General features: G+C 42.7%; 1 protein-coding gene across 4 annotated transcripts in view; it reads right to left on the bottom strand.

Annotated features, from left to right (window-relative positions):
- The window catches only part of RPRD1B (regulation of nuclear pre-mRNA domain containing 1B), a 47048-nt gene that overhangs the window by 28433 nt on the left and 3260 nt on the right, over window positions 1-15355 (bottom strand). For all 4 annotated transcript variants that reach the window (XM_073309961.2, XM_073309962.2, XM_073309963.2 and 1 more), the window contains exons 2-3: window positions 15205-15334; window positions 13409-13542 (exon numbers count right to left, since the gene is read on the bottom strand). In XM_073309961.2, the coding sequence (XP_073166062.1) occupies window positions 13409-13542; window positions 15205-15334 (264 nt within the window). The remainder of the gene's footprint in view (window positions 1-13408; window positions 13543-15204; window positions 15335-15355) is intronic.

The following is a 15355-nucleotide window of genomic DNA, read 5'->3' as shown; positions in this document are numbered from 1 at the left end:
TTCCATAAAAATGTTGGATATGGCTTAACTGTCTTTATGAAAACAAACTAATGGAGGACTCGACATCATAGTCTGAAATTTCACTCACCTTCTGAGCCAAGCTGATGCCATTTTAACAGAAAGGGAACATAGTAAATATTACAACCTGGGTTCAAAGGGTGGGTACATCTATGATTGGGGCTTGAATGTGGTGCTCCTGACAGGTAATTATGCCTCACTGATGGAAATGTATGAATTAGGACCTTTAAAATAAAAATAAAAAAATAAAACCTCCAGATACCATTAGGTGGGGGGAGGAAATTGAATAACTCTCAGTTGAGTGACAGAGGAATATATTAGCCAGATGAACTCTATTAGAACTAAGCAATCATGTATTTGAAACATTAGTTCAAGATAGATGGAATAGAAGATTCCACAGGCTGAAGAGGTCTCTGAATGGGACAGCAGTGAGAAATGTTTCCCCTTAACTTGGCATGTCTTTCTAACACAGGCCCTTCTGCTATGGATCAAAACCTCCCATACAGCTGCTAAGCAGCTTCTGTCCACTGAAATTTGACCAGGTAGCCTCCATGCTGTCAAATGCATGGGTGCAGCACCAGGCCTTGGTTCTGATAAACATGGAGGAGTTTGGGGAAGTTGAAGAGATGGCCTGATTGACAGATGTATCAGATCAGAATACTCGAACTGGCATGTCCTTCTGAGGACTGAGAATTAGAAGAATGGGAAGACTATGACATAAGCAAGTTATTTTCCCACTGAACCAGAAATACATCTGCCACAGACCCTGGTCTTATGTCTCCTCATCAGCAGAACACTGGACATTTCATGTTCATGTTGGTAGCAAACAGGTCTATTGAGCAACTCCCCACCTTAGGAATATTTTCTCTAGAACAGTCTTTTAACTCCCATTTATGAGTGAAGGAACTCTTCTGCTTAGCTGATCTTCCACAGGGCTATTAGATTACTCTGATGCAGAATGCACCAATCCCACGGATGTGTTGCTTCCTGACGTAAGGGGGATAATCTTTCTCCCCCGTCTGTTTATATAATTCATAGCCAGGATATAATCCATCCGGATTGGAGCAGCAGTACCTTGAAGGAGAAGCAGGAACACCTTGCAAGCCAGCTGAAAGGCCATGAGCTCTAATACATTTATGTATAATTGAGACTGTCCAATTATATGAGCCCTGTATCTGGAGAGTCTCCAAATGTGCACTCCAATGTATCTGGAGAGAGTCCAATGTGTCCAAATGTGCACCGCTTGATTGGATGCATTTTTCAGAGTCTTTGAAGGAGATAGTGAATGAAACAGAGTACCCAGATGGATGTTTTGAGGGTCTGTCCACTAAAGTAGGTATGACAGTATTACAGATGAACTTCTAGAGGGACGTTCAGACCATGTTTGGCTGGTGGATGAACATCCTTAACCAACCCCAAAGGAGGCCAAAGACAACCATGAGAGAGTCACATAAGTATAAACTACCATATAACCTAGACAATTGAGTCAGACGGTCAGCGTGGTTCCTGGATGAGACTGAATACATGAACTGATGCGATTCATTATGGAAAAAAAATCTCTGAAGGTATGCTCCTGCTAAGTGGAAGTGGAGAACAGCCCCTATAAATTCTATGGATGAATGGGGAGAGAGGAGACTTTTCTCAATTGACCCTGAGGCCCAGTCTGGAAAATGGCTGTAGAACTGTGAGAACATCCTTGCTGATCTGCTGCAATGAGGGGCCTCAAATCAGCCAATCAAGATAGAAATATATATGGAGGACTTCTCTGCCTGGCTGAGCTGCTCCCAGAGCCAGGTATTTGGTAAACACCCTCAGAGCTGTTGAAGGGCTAAACAGTAGGACTCTGAACTGGTAGTGGAGTCCACTGACCACGAAACACATACTTTTGGTGAGCAGGATAGATTCATGCACAGGTGTCCTGCCAGTAGAGTTGCAAAACAATTCATGGGCTGTAAGGGGGGGGGGGCGGGGGGAGAGACGTTAAGAAAGGGTGATCTGAAACTTGACATGAATTTGCTGAGACACCTGTGATCTAAAACTGGACACCATCCATCCTTCTCTTTTCTTTGGGGTGAGGAAGTAGTGGGAATAGAACTCCCTGCTGCAGAACTCTGGAGGCATCTTCTCTATAGTTCCCAGCTAAAGGAGAGGATCAATGCCAACAGTAGCAAGAAAGCAGTCAGTCACCGAAGACAGAGGACGTGGTATAGGAGCTGAAAAATGGGATCTCACAGTCTTTGAAAACTCGAAGTACAGCTGCAACTTCAAAGGAGCATGCTTGGATAAGTTGGAGGCATGATGAAATTGAGCCTTCCTCTGGGCCAGGACTAGGGACAGCCATTGGTGCCAAGGCCCATCCAGAGATATTTTTGTCCCTTCTACCTTGGGCAGTAGCAGCCACTGACTGAGCTGAAGAGGACTGATGAAAAGGCTCAGAGTGTTTCAAGGAAGCATGACACCTTTTAGACCTCTTGGCACCCCAAGTAGCATCTCTTGTAGCCAGAGCATTAGCTGAACCCAGCTTTGAGGCAGGAGCAGACTGCTTCTGAGGAGGATCCTCGGAGTCAGAGAGACTTCTCATTCCCTTTTCCATCAGAAACAGCTTCAAGGAGACATCATGAGCCTTCTGAATGCACTTCAAAAAAAGTTACAAATAGAGCGCTTAAGGTAGGAAATGCCCCAAAACAAGAAACATTTCATAGGCATAGCTGTCTCACAGGCAGGGAGATTTTAAAAGCCAGGAGACCTATTCTCAGCCACCACACCTACTCCTCGATACCAAGATGAGACTCAGAAGAAACAAGGAAAAAGTATTTTTTAAAAATCCAATGTACTTTAATTAAACTTAACAAGACTAACCAACTATAAAATCCTAATCCTATCCAAAAGTAAGAGGACACAGAGACTCTGACTAGCTACTATGGGTGGCAGGAAATGGTGGGGGCTGCTTCGCCCTTTATACCCTTATTCTGGGGTGCCAGGGTGTGCAGGGCACACGCACAGCCCCAAAGGACACTGCTGGCTAAAAGACTCTGGGCTTGCATGCATGGGAGCACACATCCTACAATGGGATCTGTGTGGACAAATGCTCAAAGACCCACCTGGTGTTTTAAACCTTGCTTATTTATAAAAGAACCCGAGAACAAGAAAATAAAAATATTAAATACACAGCTTGCCACCTGTGTAGGACAAGTGAATGTTCAGTAGGCTTTAGCTTATTAATTACAGCAATTTAGCAACTTGGGCCATGTCCAAGGAAACTCAGTTTGAGAAATTCATTTCCGGAAAAAGATTGAGGTCTGTTTGTTTTACCATCAAATTACACATCTGAACTAAAAGACATCTTTTGGGACTGGACAGAAGGAGAACATCAGAAAAATCAGAGGCTGGGGGCATGACTAAATATGAGAACCCTCCCAAAATATTACAGATTATGGCCATAAGCTCCAGTGCATCTTCCAATACCTAACCCTTTCTTTGGTTTCTGGGATGGGGGAAGATTATCCATTTCCGTTTACACGGACATCAGCTGGTAGCGTATCCAGGATGGACATGAGCAATGCTGCTCTGATCCAAACTACCTCCTTCTCCTCTGTCACCTGGCTGCCTCATTAGTTACTGCTGGAGCCATCCCTCCCTGCTTTTCTCTCTTTGCTGGTGCTCTTCTCTTTCTCTGCTCCCTCAGCTTCAGCACTGGTCTTGCCCCTCACATTCCAATCCTACACTAGATCCATCCTCTGCTACTGAGCTCAACAGGTCAGTTCCTTGTTAAGTTATGCCCCAGGCAGCTGGTGGGTTAATAACAGATTTTTCAGTTTGTTGGCAATTAAAATAAATTGTTTGGGGTCAAACCAAAAAGAATGGTTCTTGACATTTTTCAACAAAAAAAAATCAAAAAGTTGAATAAATTTCAAGTCAGAACATTTTGATCAGAAAGATTTTGCTTACATCTTCAATAGGGCTGTCAATTAATCGCAGTTAACTCATGCGATTAACTCAAAAAAATTAATTGTGATTAATTGCAGTTTTAATCACACGGTTCAACAATACCAATTGAAATTAAATATTTTGGATATTTTTATACATTTTCATATATATTGTGTGTGTTGTGATTGAAATCAAAACGCATATTACTACAAATATGGCACTAAAATAATAGTATTTTTCAATTCACCTCATTCAAGTATTGTACTGCAATCTCTTTGCCGTGAAAGTGCAACTTACGAATGTATTTTGTTGTGGTTACATAACTGCACTCAAAAACAAAACAATGTAAAATTTTAGAGACTACAAATCCACTCAGTCCTACTTCTTGTTCAGCCAATCGCTAAGAGAAACAAGTTTGTTTACATTTACAGGCAATAATGCTGCCCTCTTCTTGTTTACAATGTCACCAGAAAGTGAGAACAAGCATTTGCATGGCACTTTTGTAGCTGGCATTGCAAGATATTTATGTGCCAGATACGCTAAACATTCCTATGCCCCTTCATGCTTCGGCCACCATTTCAGAGGACATGCTTCCATGCTCATGACGCACATTAAAAAAATGCATTAACTAAAGTGAGTTGTACTCACGAAAGCTTGTTCTCAAATAAATCTGTTAGTCTCTAAGGTGCCACAAGTACTCCTTTTCTTTTGGCGGATACAGACTGACATGGCTGCTACTCTGAAACCTTAACTAAATTTGTGACTGAACTCTTAGGGGAGAATTGTATGTCCCCTGCTGTTTTACATGCATTCTGCCATAAATTTCATGTTATAGCAGTCTCGGATAATGACCCAGCACATGTTGTTCATTTTAAGAACACTTTCACTGCAGATTTCAAAAAAACGCAAAGAAAGTACCAGTGTGAGATTTCTAAAGATAACTACAGGTTTCAGAGTAGCAGCCATGTTAGTCTGTATTCGCAAAAAGAAAAGAAGTACTTGTGGCACCTTAGAGACTAACAAATTTATTTGAGCATAAGCTTTCGTGAGCTACAGCTCACTTCATCGGATGCATTCTCAAATAAATTTGTTAGTCTTTAAGGTGCCACAAGTACTCCTTTTTTAAAAAAAACTAAGCACTCGACCCAAGGTTTAAGAATCTGAAGTGCCTTCCAAAATCTGAGAGGGACAAGGTGTGGAGCATGCTTTCACAAGTCTTAAAAGAGCAACACTCCAATGTGGAAAATACAGAACCCGAAGTATGCTAAAAGAAAATCAACCTTCTGCTGGTGGCATCTGACTCAGATAATTAAAATGATTATGCATCGGTCTGCACTGCTTTGGATTGTTAATGAACAAAACCCGCCATCAGCATGGACGCATATCCCCTGGACTGGTAGTTGAAGCATGAAGGGACATATGAATCTTTAGCCTATCTGGCACATAAATATCTTGCGATGCCAGTTACAACAGTGCCATGTAAATGCCTGTTCTCTCTTTCTGGTGGCATTGAAAAGAAGAGGGCAGCATTATCACCTGTAAATGTAAACAAACTTGTTTGTCTGAGTGATTGGCTGAACAAGAAGTAGGACTGTTTTACAATTTTACATTGTTTTGTTTTTGAGTGCAGTTTTTTGTACATAATTCTATATTTGTAAGTTCGACTTTCATGATAAAGAGATTGCACTACAGTACTTGTATTAGGTGAATTGTAAAATACTATTTATTTGGTTTTTTACAGTGCAAATACTTGTAATCAAAAATATAAAGTGAGCACTGTACACTTTGTATTCTGTGTTGTAATTAAAATCAATATATTTGAAAATTTAAACATCCAAAAATATTTCAATAAATGGTATTCTATTCATTTTTTTAAAATTGTGCTTCACAAATGGAAAGGGAAGGATTTACAAAGTGGCTAGAGGAGGAGAAGATTCCCTTAACCCTAACCCAGTGGAGTTATGGTTCTCATCCGAGATGTGGGAGACCGAGGTTCAATTCCTCTCTCTCTCTCTGATATGCAGAGAGGATTTGTCTCCCACATGGAAAGAGAGTGCCTAGATACTGGGATATTCTGAAATGGGGTTTTCTCAATCTCTCCCCTTGAAGTGGTTCCACTTTTACAAATAGCCACTGACGCAGGGGCTGAACTTGGGTTGCCTGCATTCTAGGCAAAGGCTAACTACCAGGCTGTAGAATCACTCACTCTTTCCTTAGCCCAGGGGTCTCAAAGTCCCAGCCCGTGGGCCATCTGTGGCCCAAGAACCTCTCCACTGTGGCCTGTGGGAGGAGAGACATATGCAGCCACGGGGCTGGCAATGTCTCCTGCAGGCGCCAACCCTTTCCCCTCCCCCCCCCCCGCAGCTCCTATTGGCTGGGGGAGAGGGACAGAGATACCATCATTAGTTGCCTGGCAGAGTCAGACATGGAGACAGCATCACTTTTTTCCCCACAATGGAATATAAACCAGTCAAAATACTGAACACAGCTGCCTGATGCACACCTTACTGCAATCCCGAAGGTTTCAACTGCTCAGTCACTGAGGCCAAACATCAACAAATGGACAGAACTGAAGTGTTGCCAGGTATCTGGCAAACATTATAAACTCTCTGGCAGGCGAAGAATTGTGTAAAGTTGTATGACAATTATTATTTCTAAGAAATTCAAAATAAAAATACAATATAAACGTTTTCTTTTCTGAAGACCATCTTCAGTGACATCATCGGCCCGCTGGGAGGATTTGAGGACTGGCTCTGGCACTTTGGTAAATTGGGTTTGAGACCCCTGCCTTAGCCCAAGGACTATCCACTGCCATCACGACTAGGAGTTGTAACAGTAACAATGACTGACCTGAAACGGCATTTTCCCCACAAATAAACTTGTCCAAAAATGTTTTGCTCAGCCTCTAATTGTGACAGAGCTCGCTCAGGCACTTCTCCCCTAGTTCACTTGCAAACCAGTCACATGGAAATAACCTATAACGCTGGTATGTTTAATAGTTAGACAAAGAATTTTACAACTAAAGTCTGCCCGGACCTAGTTTTCTTTTTTCTGTACTTAAAAAAGAAGTTAGCTGAAACTAGGTAGGATATATAAAATTCATTTCTTGCTAAAGGAATGGGCTATTCAAAGTCTACTACTAACAAATAGGAGATTAATTAGAAACTAGCTACAAGAATATCTTACTGGATACATTTAGGTTTGAAAGACATAGAAACAAAATATAGATGTCCACGTATGTTTGCATGTATGTGAGAGAAATATGCCACATATTTCCTTGAGGAAACTGAAAGGCTTCCAGTGTGGAAACAGCTTATAACTCATAAGAAGTGAAAGCTAAATAACAAATCTGCTGCAAGATTTCTCTTCCTCCCCTCATGGGATTGTCTCCTTATAGATTCCAAGGCCAGAAAGTACCATTGTGATCATCTAGTCTGACCTCCTGTGTAACGCTGGCCAGAGAACTTCCCCAAAATAATTCCGAGAGCAGATCTTAAATATAAAAAAAGAATCTAATCTTGATTTTAAAATTGCCAGTGATGGAGAATCTGCCACCCCGACCGGGAAAACCGAGAAGTCTGCTGCTTGCCAGGAGCTAAGATTCGCGATTTGACAGAGAGACTGCCGAGACTCATCAAGCCCTCAGATCGCTACCCCTTCCTGCTTCTTCATGTGGGCACCAATGATACTGCCAAGAATGACCTTGAGCGGACTGCTGCGGACTATGTGGCTCTGGGAAGAAGGATAAAGGAGTTTGAGATGCAAGTGGTGTTCTCGTCCATCCTCCCCGTGGAAGGAAAAGGCCTGGGTAGAGACCGTCGAATCGTGGAAGTCAACGAATGGCTACGCAGGTGGTGTTGGAGAGAAGGCTTTGGATTCTTTGACCATGGGATGGTGTTCCAAGAAGGAGTGCTAGGCAGAGACGGGCTCCACCTAACAAAGAGAGGGAAGAGCATCTTCGCAAGCAGGCTGGCTAACCTAGTTAGAAGGGCTTTAAATTAGGTTCACTGGGGGAAGGAGACCAAAGCCCTTAGGTAAGCGGAGAAGTGGGATACCGGGAGGAGGCACGAGCAGGAGCGCGTGAGAGGGGAGGGCTCCTGCCTCATACTGAGAGAGAGGGGCGATCAGCAGGTTACCTCAAGTGCCTATATATAAATGCACGAAGAACTGGAAGTCCTGGCACAGTCAAGGAATTATGATGTGATTGGAATAACACAGACTTGGTGGGATAACTCACATGACTGGAGTACTGTCATGGATGGATATAAGCTGTTCAGGAAGAACAGGAAGGGCAGAAAAGGTGGGGGAGTTGCACTGTATGTAAGAGAGCAGTATGACTGCTCAGAGCTCAAGTATGAAACTGCAGAAAAACCTGAGAGTCTCTGGATTAAGTTTAGAAGTGTGAGCAACAAGGGTGATGTCGTGGTGGGAGTCTACTATAGACCACCAGACCAGGGAGATGAGGTGGACGAGGCTTTCTTCTGGCAACTCGCAGAAGTTACTAGATCGCAGGCTCTGGTTCTCATCGGAGACTTCAATCACCCTGATATCTGCTGGGAGAGCAATACAGCAGTGCACAGGCAATCCAGGAAGTTTTTGGAAAATGTAGGGGACAATTTCCTGGTGCAAGTACTGGAGGAACCAACTAGGCGCAGAGCTCTTCTTGACCTGCTGCTCACAAACCGGGAAGAATTAGTAGGGGAAGCAAAAGTGGATGGGAACCTGGGAGGCAGTAACCATGAAATTGTTGAGTTCAGGATCCTAACACAAAGAAGAAAGGAGAGCAGCAGAACACAGACCCTGGACTTCAGAAAAGCAGACTTTGACTCCCTCAGAGAGCTGATGGGCAAGATCCCCTGGGAGAATAACATGAGGGGGAAAGGAGTCCAGGAGAGCTGGCTGTATTTTAAAGAATCCTTATTGAGATTACAGGGACAAACCATCCCGATGTGTAGAAAGAATAGTAAATATGGCAGGCGACCAGCTTGGCTTAACAGTGAAATCCCTGCTGCTCTTAAATACAAAAAAGAAGCTTACAAGAAGTGGAAGATTGGACAAATGACCAGGGAGGAGTATAAAAATATTGCTCGGGCTTGCAGGAGTGAAATCAGGAAGGCCAAATCACACCTGGAGTTGCAGCTAGCAAGAGATGTTAGGAGTAACAAGAAGGGTTTCTTCAGGTATGTTAGCAACAAGAAGAAAGTCAAGGAAAGTGTGGGCCCCTTACTGAATGAGGGAGGCAAACGAGTGACAGAGGATGTGGAAAAAGCTGATGTACTCAATGCTTTCTTTGCCTCTGTCTTCACTAACAAGGTCAGCTCCAGACTGCTGCACTGGGCAGCACAGAATGGGGAGAAGGTGACCAGCCCTCTGAGGAGAAAGAAGCGTTTCGGGACTATTTAGCAAAGCTGGACGAGCACAAGTCCATGGGGCTGGATGCGTTGCATCCGAGAGTGCTAAAGGAGTTGGCAGATGTGATTGCAGAACCATTGGCCATTATCTTTGAAACCTCATGGCAATCGGGGGAGGTCCCAGATGACTGAAAAAAGGCTAATGTAGTGCCCATCTTTAAAAAAGGGAAGGAGGATGATCCTGGGAACTACAGGCCAGTCAGCCTCACCTCAGTCCCTGGAAAATTCAGGGAGCAGGCCCTCAAGGAATCAATCCTGAAGCACTTACATGAGAGGAAAGTGATCAGGAACAGACAGCATGGATTCACCAAGGGCAAGTCATGCCTCACTAATCTAATTGCCTTCTATGACAAGATAACTGGCTCTGTGGATGAAGGGAAAGCGGTGGACGTGTTGTTCCTTGACTTTAGCAAAGCTTTTGACACGGTCTCCCACCCACAGTATTCTTGCCAGCAAGTTAAAGATGTATGGGCTGGATGAATGCACTATAAGGTGGAGAGAAAGCTGGCCAGATTGTCAGGCTCAAAGGGTAGTGATCAATGGCTCCATGTCTAGTTGGCAGCCGGTATCAAGTGGAGTGCCCCAGGGGTCAGTCCTGGGGCCGGTTTTGTTCAATATCTTCATAAATAATCTGGAGAATGGTGTGGATTGCACCCTCAGCAACTTTGCAGATGACACTAAACTGGGAGGAGTGGTAGATACACTGGAGGGTAGAGATAGGATACAGAGGGACCTAGACAAATTGGAGGATTGGGCCAAAAGAAATCTGATGAGGTTCAACAAGGACAAGTGCAGAGTCCTGCACTTAGGACGGAAGAATCCCATGCACTGCTACAGACTAGGGACCGAATGGCTCGGCAGCAGTTCTGCAGAGAAGGACCTAGGGGTTACAGTGGACGAGAAGTTGGATATGAGTCAACAGTGTGCCCTTGTTGCCAAGAAGGCCAATGGCATTTTGGGCTGTATAAGTAGGGGCATTGCCAGCAGATCAAGGGACGTGATCGTTCCACTCTATTTGACATTGGTGAGGCCTCATCTGGAGTTCTGTGTCCAGTTTTGGGCCCCACACATCCTTGTAGTGGAAAAATTGGAAAGAGTCCAGCGGAGGGCAACAAAAATGATTAGGGGACTGGAACACATGACTTGTGAGGAGAGGCTGAGGGAACTGGGGATGTTTAGTCTACGGAAGAGAAGAATGAGGGGGGATTTGATAGTTGCTTTCAACTACCTGAAAGGGGGTTCCAAAGAGGATGGCTCTAGACTGTTCTCAGTGGTAGCAGATGACAGAACGAGGAGTAATGGTCTCAAGTTGCAGTGGGGGAGATTTAGGTTGGATATTAGGAAAAACTTTTTCTCTCTGAGGGTGGTGAAACACTGGAATGCGTTACCTAGGGAGGTGGTGGAATCTCCTTCCCTAGAAGTTTTTAAGGTCAGGCTTGACAAAGCCCTGGCTGGGATGATTTAGTCAGGGATCGGTCCTGCTTTGAGCAGGGGGTTGGACTAGATGACCTCCTGAGGTCCCTTCCAACCCTGATATTCTATGATTCTATGAACCACAGCATTTAGTAAACTGTTCTAATGGTTAATTACCCTCACTGTTAAAAATGTACGCCTTGTTTCCAGTCTGAATTTGGCGAGAGTCAACTACTTTCAGCATTAGATTGCGTTATACCTTTTTCTGCGAGACTGAAAAGCCCATTAAATATTTGTTCCCTATGTAGGCACATTACAGACCATGATCAAGTCACCCCTTAACCGTTCCTTTATCAAACTAAGTAGATTGATCCCTGAAGTTAACATCATAAGGCAGGTTTTCTAATCCTTTAATCATTCTCATGGCTCTTCTCTGAGCTCTTTCCAAGTTAAATTGCGGACACCATATTACAGCCATGGTGGCACCAGGGACAAATACAGAGGTGATATAACCTCTCTACTCCTACTCGAACTTCCCGTTTATGCCTCCAAGGATTGCATTAGCCCTTGTAGCCACAGCATCACATTGGGAGCTCATGTTCACCCGATTATCCACCATGACCACCAAATCTTTCTCAGAGTCACTGCTTCGCAGGATAAGTGTTAAGCTTTGATACTTTCCCTACTCAGTCTTTTATGGTGTCACCACATTTGGGCAAGAATCGCAGGCTCCTAAGCATACTGAATGTGTTGGAATTTATTCAGAGCCATCCTGTTCAACAAATTGCATCTATTCAACCATATCTTATCAATCACTGTGGCTTTGCACAAAGGTGTACACAGGCATAACCCCGCAGAATTTTCTGCTTTGAGTTACCACACAGCCTTAGACAAAAAAAAAAAATTATATTCATTATCAGAGTCCCAAATATCCTCAGGAGTGCCAAGAATTTTGTTTTAACAGAACCACCTTTTGCCAACCTAAAGATATTTATACTAGATTTCCAACCTACTGTTTCCATGGTAGTTTGCAATTTCAGAAGTTACTAAAGTCAGTTACTGCTATCATACTTGTGTTTGAAAAGCCACGAGGAAAATAAGCAAGAAGGCTCAGTTTTACACTTTATGATCCACTCAATCTTTGACCCGACTAACAGCTATAATGGTTGTTTTTGTGATATAGATGCCCACCAGGAATTGGACTGAAATCAATTTATGTCAGGAAGCCACTGAAAATCCATCACACAAATGCCAGTTTCAGTTGCTACCAACTCGAGTTAAAAAGAAACCAGCCAAACCAACTGCAACGTCATTTTCTAGCCTTCCACTTCCATGTGCCAAAAAGTCACTGTTGGTCACTTGATTAGAGACCTAAAAGTGGCAATTCTTCAACAAAAAAACTTCAAAAACAGACTCCAACGAGAGACTGCTGAATTGGAATTAATTTGCAAACTGGATACAATTAACTTAGGCTTGAATAGAGACTGGGAGTGGATGGGTCATAACACAAAGTAAAACTATTTCCCCATATTTATTCCCCACCCCCCACCGTTCCTCAGAAGTTCTTGTCAACTGCTAGAAATGGCCCACCTTGATTATCACTACAAAAGGTTCCCTCCCCACAGCTCTCCTGCTGGTAATAGCTCACCTTAAGTGATCACTCTCATTACAGTGTGTATGGTAACACCCATTGTTTCATGTTCTCTATGTATATAAATCTCCCCACTGTATTTTCCACTGAATGCATCCGATGAAGTGAGCTGTAGCTCACGAAAGCTTATGCTCAAATAAATTTGTTAGTCTCTAAGGTGCCAGAAGTACTCCTTTGCTTTTTGTTAAATCACAGTGATCTGTAAGGATGATGCAGAATGAGGAAGGGCATCCGAGGGCCAAAGTGTGGAGAACAGACCATTGTAATGACCCACCTAACCCCCATCCAGACTCGTGTCTGGAGGCAGAACCATTTTAACTGTCAGAGTGCTCTGGAAACGAACAAGTTACATTGTCTCCTTGGTTAGACCATCAGTGCAGTTGCCTATTTCTACAGGAGAGCGGAAGAGTCCTAATCTCATCCTGGAGATAGTAACCATGGTCACCATAGGGATATTGTTCCCTATATCCCCAAAATCTACGCTCATGTCTATCAGGATAGATCCAGAGTGTATCCACTTGCATGTGTAGAGTCAAATGATGTGGTGCAGGCCTACGAGGTCTCAGGCTAACAAACCAGATCTGTCATCTCTACAAATGCAAAATCTCTTCAAGACATTTAGTCTAGGGGTATGCCTAAATGGCCAGCAGAAACCCAGAGGAGCAAATCTCAGAGCATGGCTCTACACACTCTGGCTTGAAAGCCTATGGGGAGGGGTGAGCTTCAGAGGTCAAGCTCAGACATCTACACAGCTGTTTTAGCACCAGAGTGTCAGCCCAAGTCTTAAGACTCCTGTGTTTTAAAATGCAGTGGACTTACCCATAGTGACTCCAGTGTCAGCTCTGACAGCAATTCTCCTAACCTTCTATGCGCATGATGCCAGGAACTGGCCTGTTTACCACCATAGTTCTAATGTCAGTTAGTGACACATTAACTTTTCAATGGGGTATGTGTTACTGCTTTTTTTTTTTTTAAGCTATGCTTTTACCTTTTGGTGGAGGGCTACTGGTGTCCTCCATAGAAAGTTTCAGCTGTTGTATGAACTCGCTGCCATACACACTCCTTTCTTGCCAGATGTTAAGCAATCGCTCCAAGGGCTTTTTGCAGCCCTCATCTGCCTCTCTGTTCAAATATTAAAAAATAGTTAAAACTTTGGTTAAACATGAGTATGCTTTTTAAAAAACGCTGTACAAATTAGAAGCTGCAACCATCAAATGAAGATGCAAACTTGGGGACAGGCTTTCTTGTACTGTCTGGAGTACAGTGTGCAAAATATTTAAGTAACATTTTTCCCTTAAGCTGGAACCCACCAGTGTGTAGAAGTACCTCCAGTCTTTTCTGCCCGCCCACTTCCTGGATACCAACAGGACATAAGAACTTTTGCAGGGAGGGAAAAAAAATTGTATCTTTCTGCTGTTATAGAAAGAACTACGAAAATCCTACAAAGTTACCAGGTTTATAGTTTAAAATGTTCACTTCTAATGATTGTTTCAGTCAATGACATCCTAATTAAAAAGGAAATTGTTTGGGTCATTAGGCATTCAAATGAGAATTTACTTATTAAACATCGACCAAATGAGCAAGACTTGTAAGGAATAAGACAAGAAACAGCGCCAAACGTTATGTAGTTATCCAGAACGCACTGTCATTAGATGCTCTTTAATTCCCCTGTGCATTATAACTGTTTGGTTCAGAGACTAAGCTTGTCTTTAAATAGTAAAACAATCCTTAACTAGCTATAGGCCATCCTATGACAGGAATAATATGCAGCTGCTCCCCTTTGTACCTCCTGTCTCCTCCTCTGGATTATACAAGTCACCCTTTCTGCCCAATGAGGAGGCCAATCATTTGATAACAGTTGATAGGAGCCAGTAAAGCTCACACAATTTGGAACTACCGGATATATAGATTCTGAGACATAATTTAACTCTATAATCAGATCTCACCTAGTAACATATTAAAATGTCTACACAAAGGCAAGACATACAAGAACTGTACCCTAAGCCCACTGAAGAGATGGTATAGAAGAAGGAAGTTTAAATTAAGTTTTCTATTGGGAATATTCTAGCTAGTAACATGTTTCAGACCTATCTATAACTTTTCAGGTAATTAAGTGAGATCAAGAAAGATTTATTAGCTTAAATATGAAGATAATTTTCAAACTGCACATCTTTTAGAAAAACCAAATATAGCAGCTGATTAGCAGCACAGCTGCAGAAAACAAAAGCAGGAATGGTGTGTGTGTTCATATTAATAAAGCACTTTGAAATTGTGTAATTTCAAAGCTCATTATAGGAAAAACTGGTCTAGTGGACTGACCAGATAGCTAGTAGTCAGGTTTCAAACTCTCCCACTAAGGGGAAGAGTCACTCATTATGTGACACTCTCCTAGTGACAAATTATGTGACTTTGGACAAATCTTTAGACCAGAGATAATTTCCAACTTCATACAGAGCTTTGAGATTTATGGATAAGTGTAAAGTATTTAACCTGCATAGGAGTTACGCACAAAAACCCACAAACCAATTGTCACCGCACAGAACCAAAGCTAGAACCAGCCTCCCACAACTTTACTTCTGTTTCTCAAGAGCAAGGCATAACTGACAATTTCTTAAAGGAAAGGAGTTGAGTTCAGCTTCTAATAAAGACAAGTTAACCTTCCTGAGCATACATATTCCTAGAACTGAAAAGCACTTGAATTTAGACTTGTGGAATATTTAACACAAAAGCTGTGGAGAGAAAAATTGGTGAAGGAAAGCGGAATGGATTAATGTGCAAACTTACCTGGCAACATGAGAAAAAGCATCCACAAGAACAGATTCAAACTCCCTTGTGAATTCAGGACCCTTCCTTTTACTGTTCTGGATGACATCGTTCGCCAAATATAGAAATGTAAGCTTCCTACTTGATTTTGCTGGGAAAGAAGAGAAGAAAA

Source organism: Lepidochelys kempii, chromosome 13, assembly GCF_965140285.1.
Source record: "Lepidochelys kempii isolate rLepKem1 chromosome 13, rLepKem1.hap1, whole genome shotgun sequence".
Lineage (NCBI taxonomy): Eukaryota > Metazoa > Chordata > Testudines > Cheloniidae > Lepidochelys > Lepidochelys kempii.
This window is presented reverse-complemented; position numbering and strand designations above follow the sequence as displayed.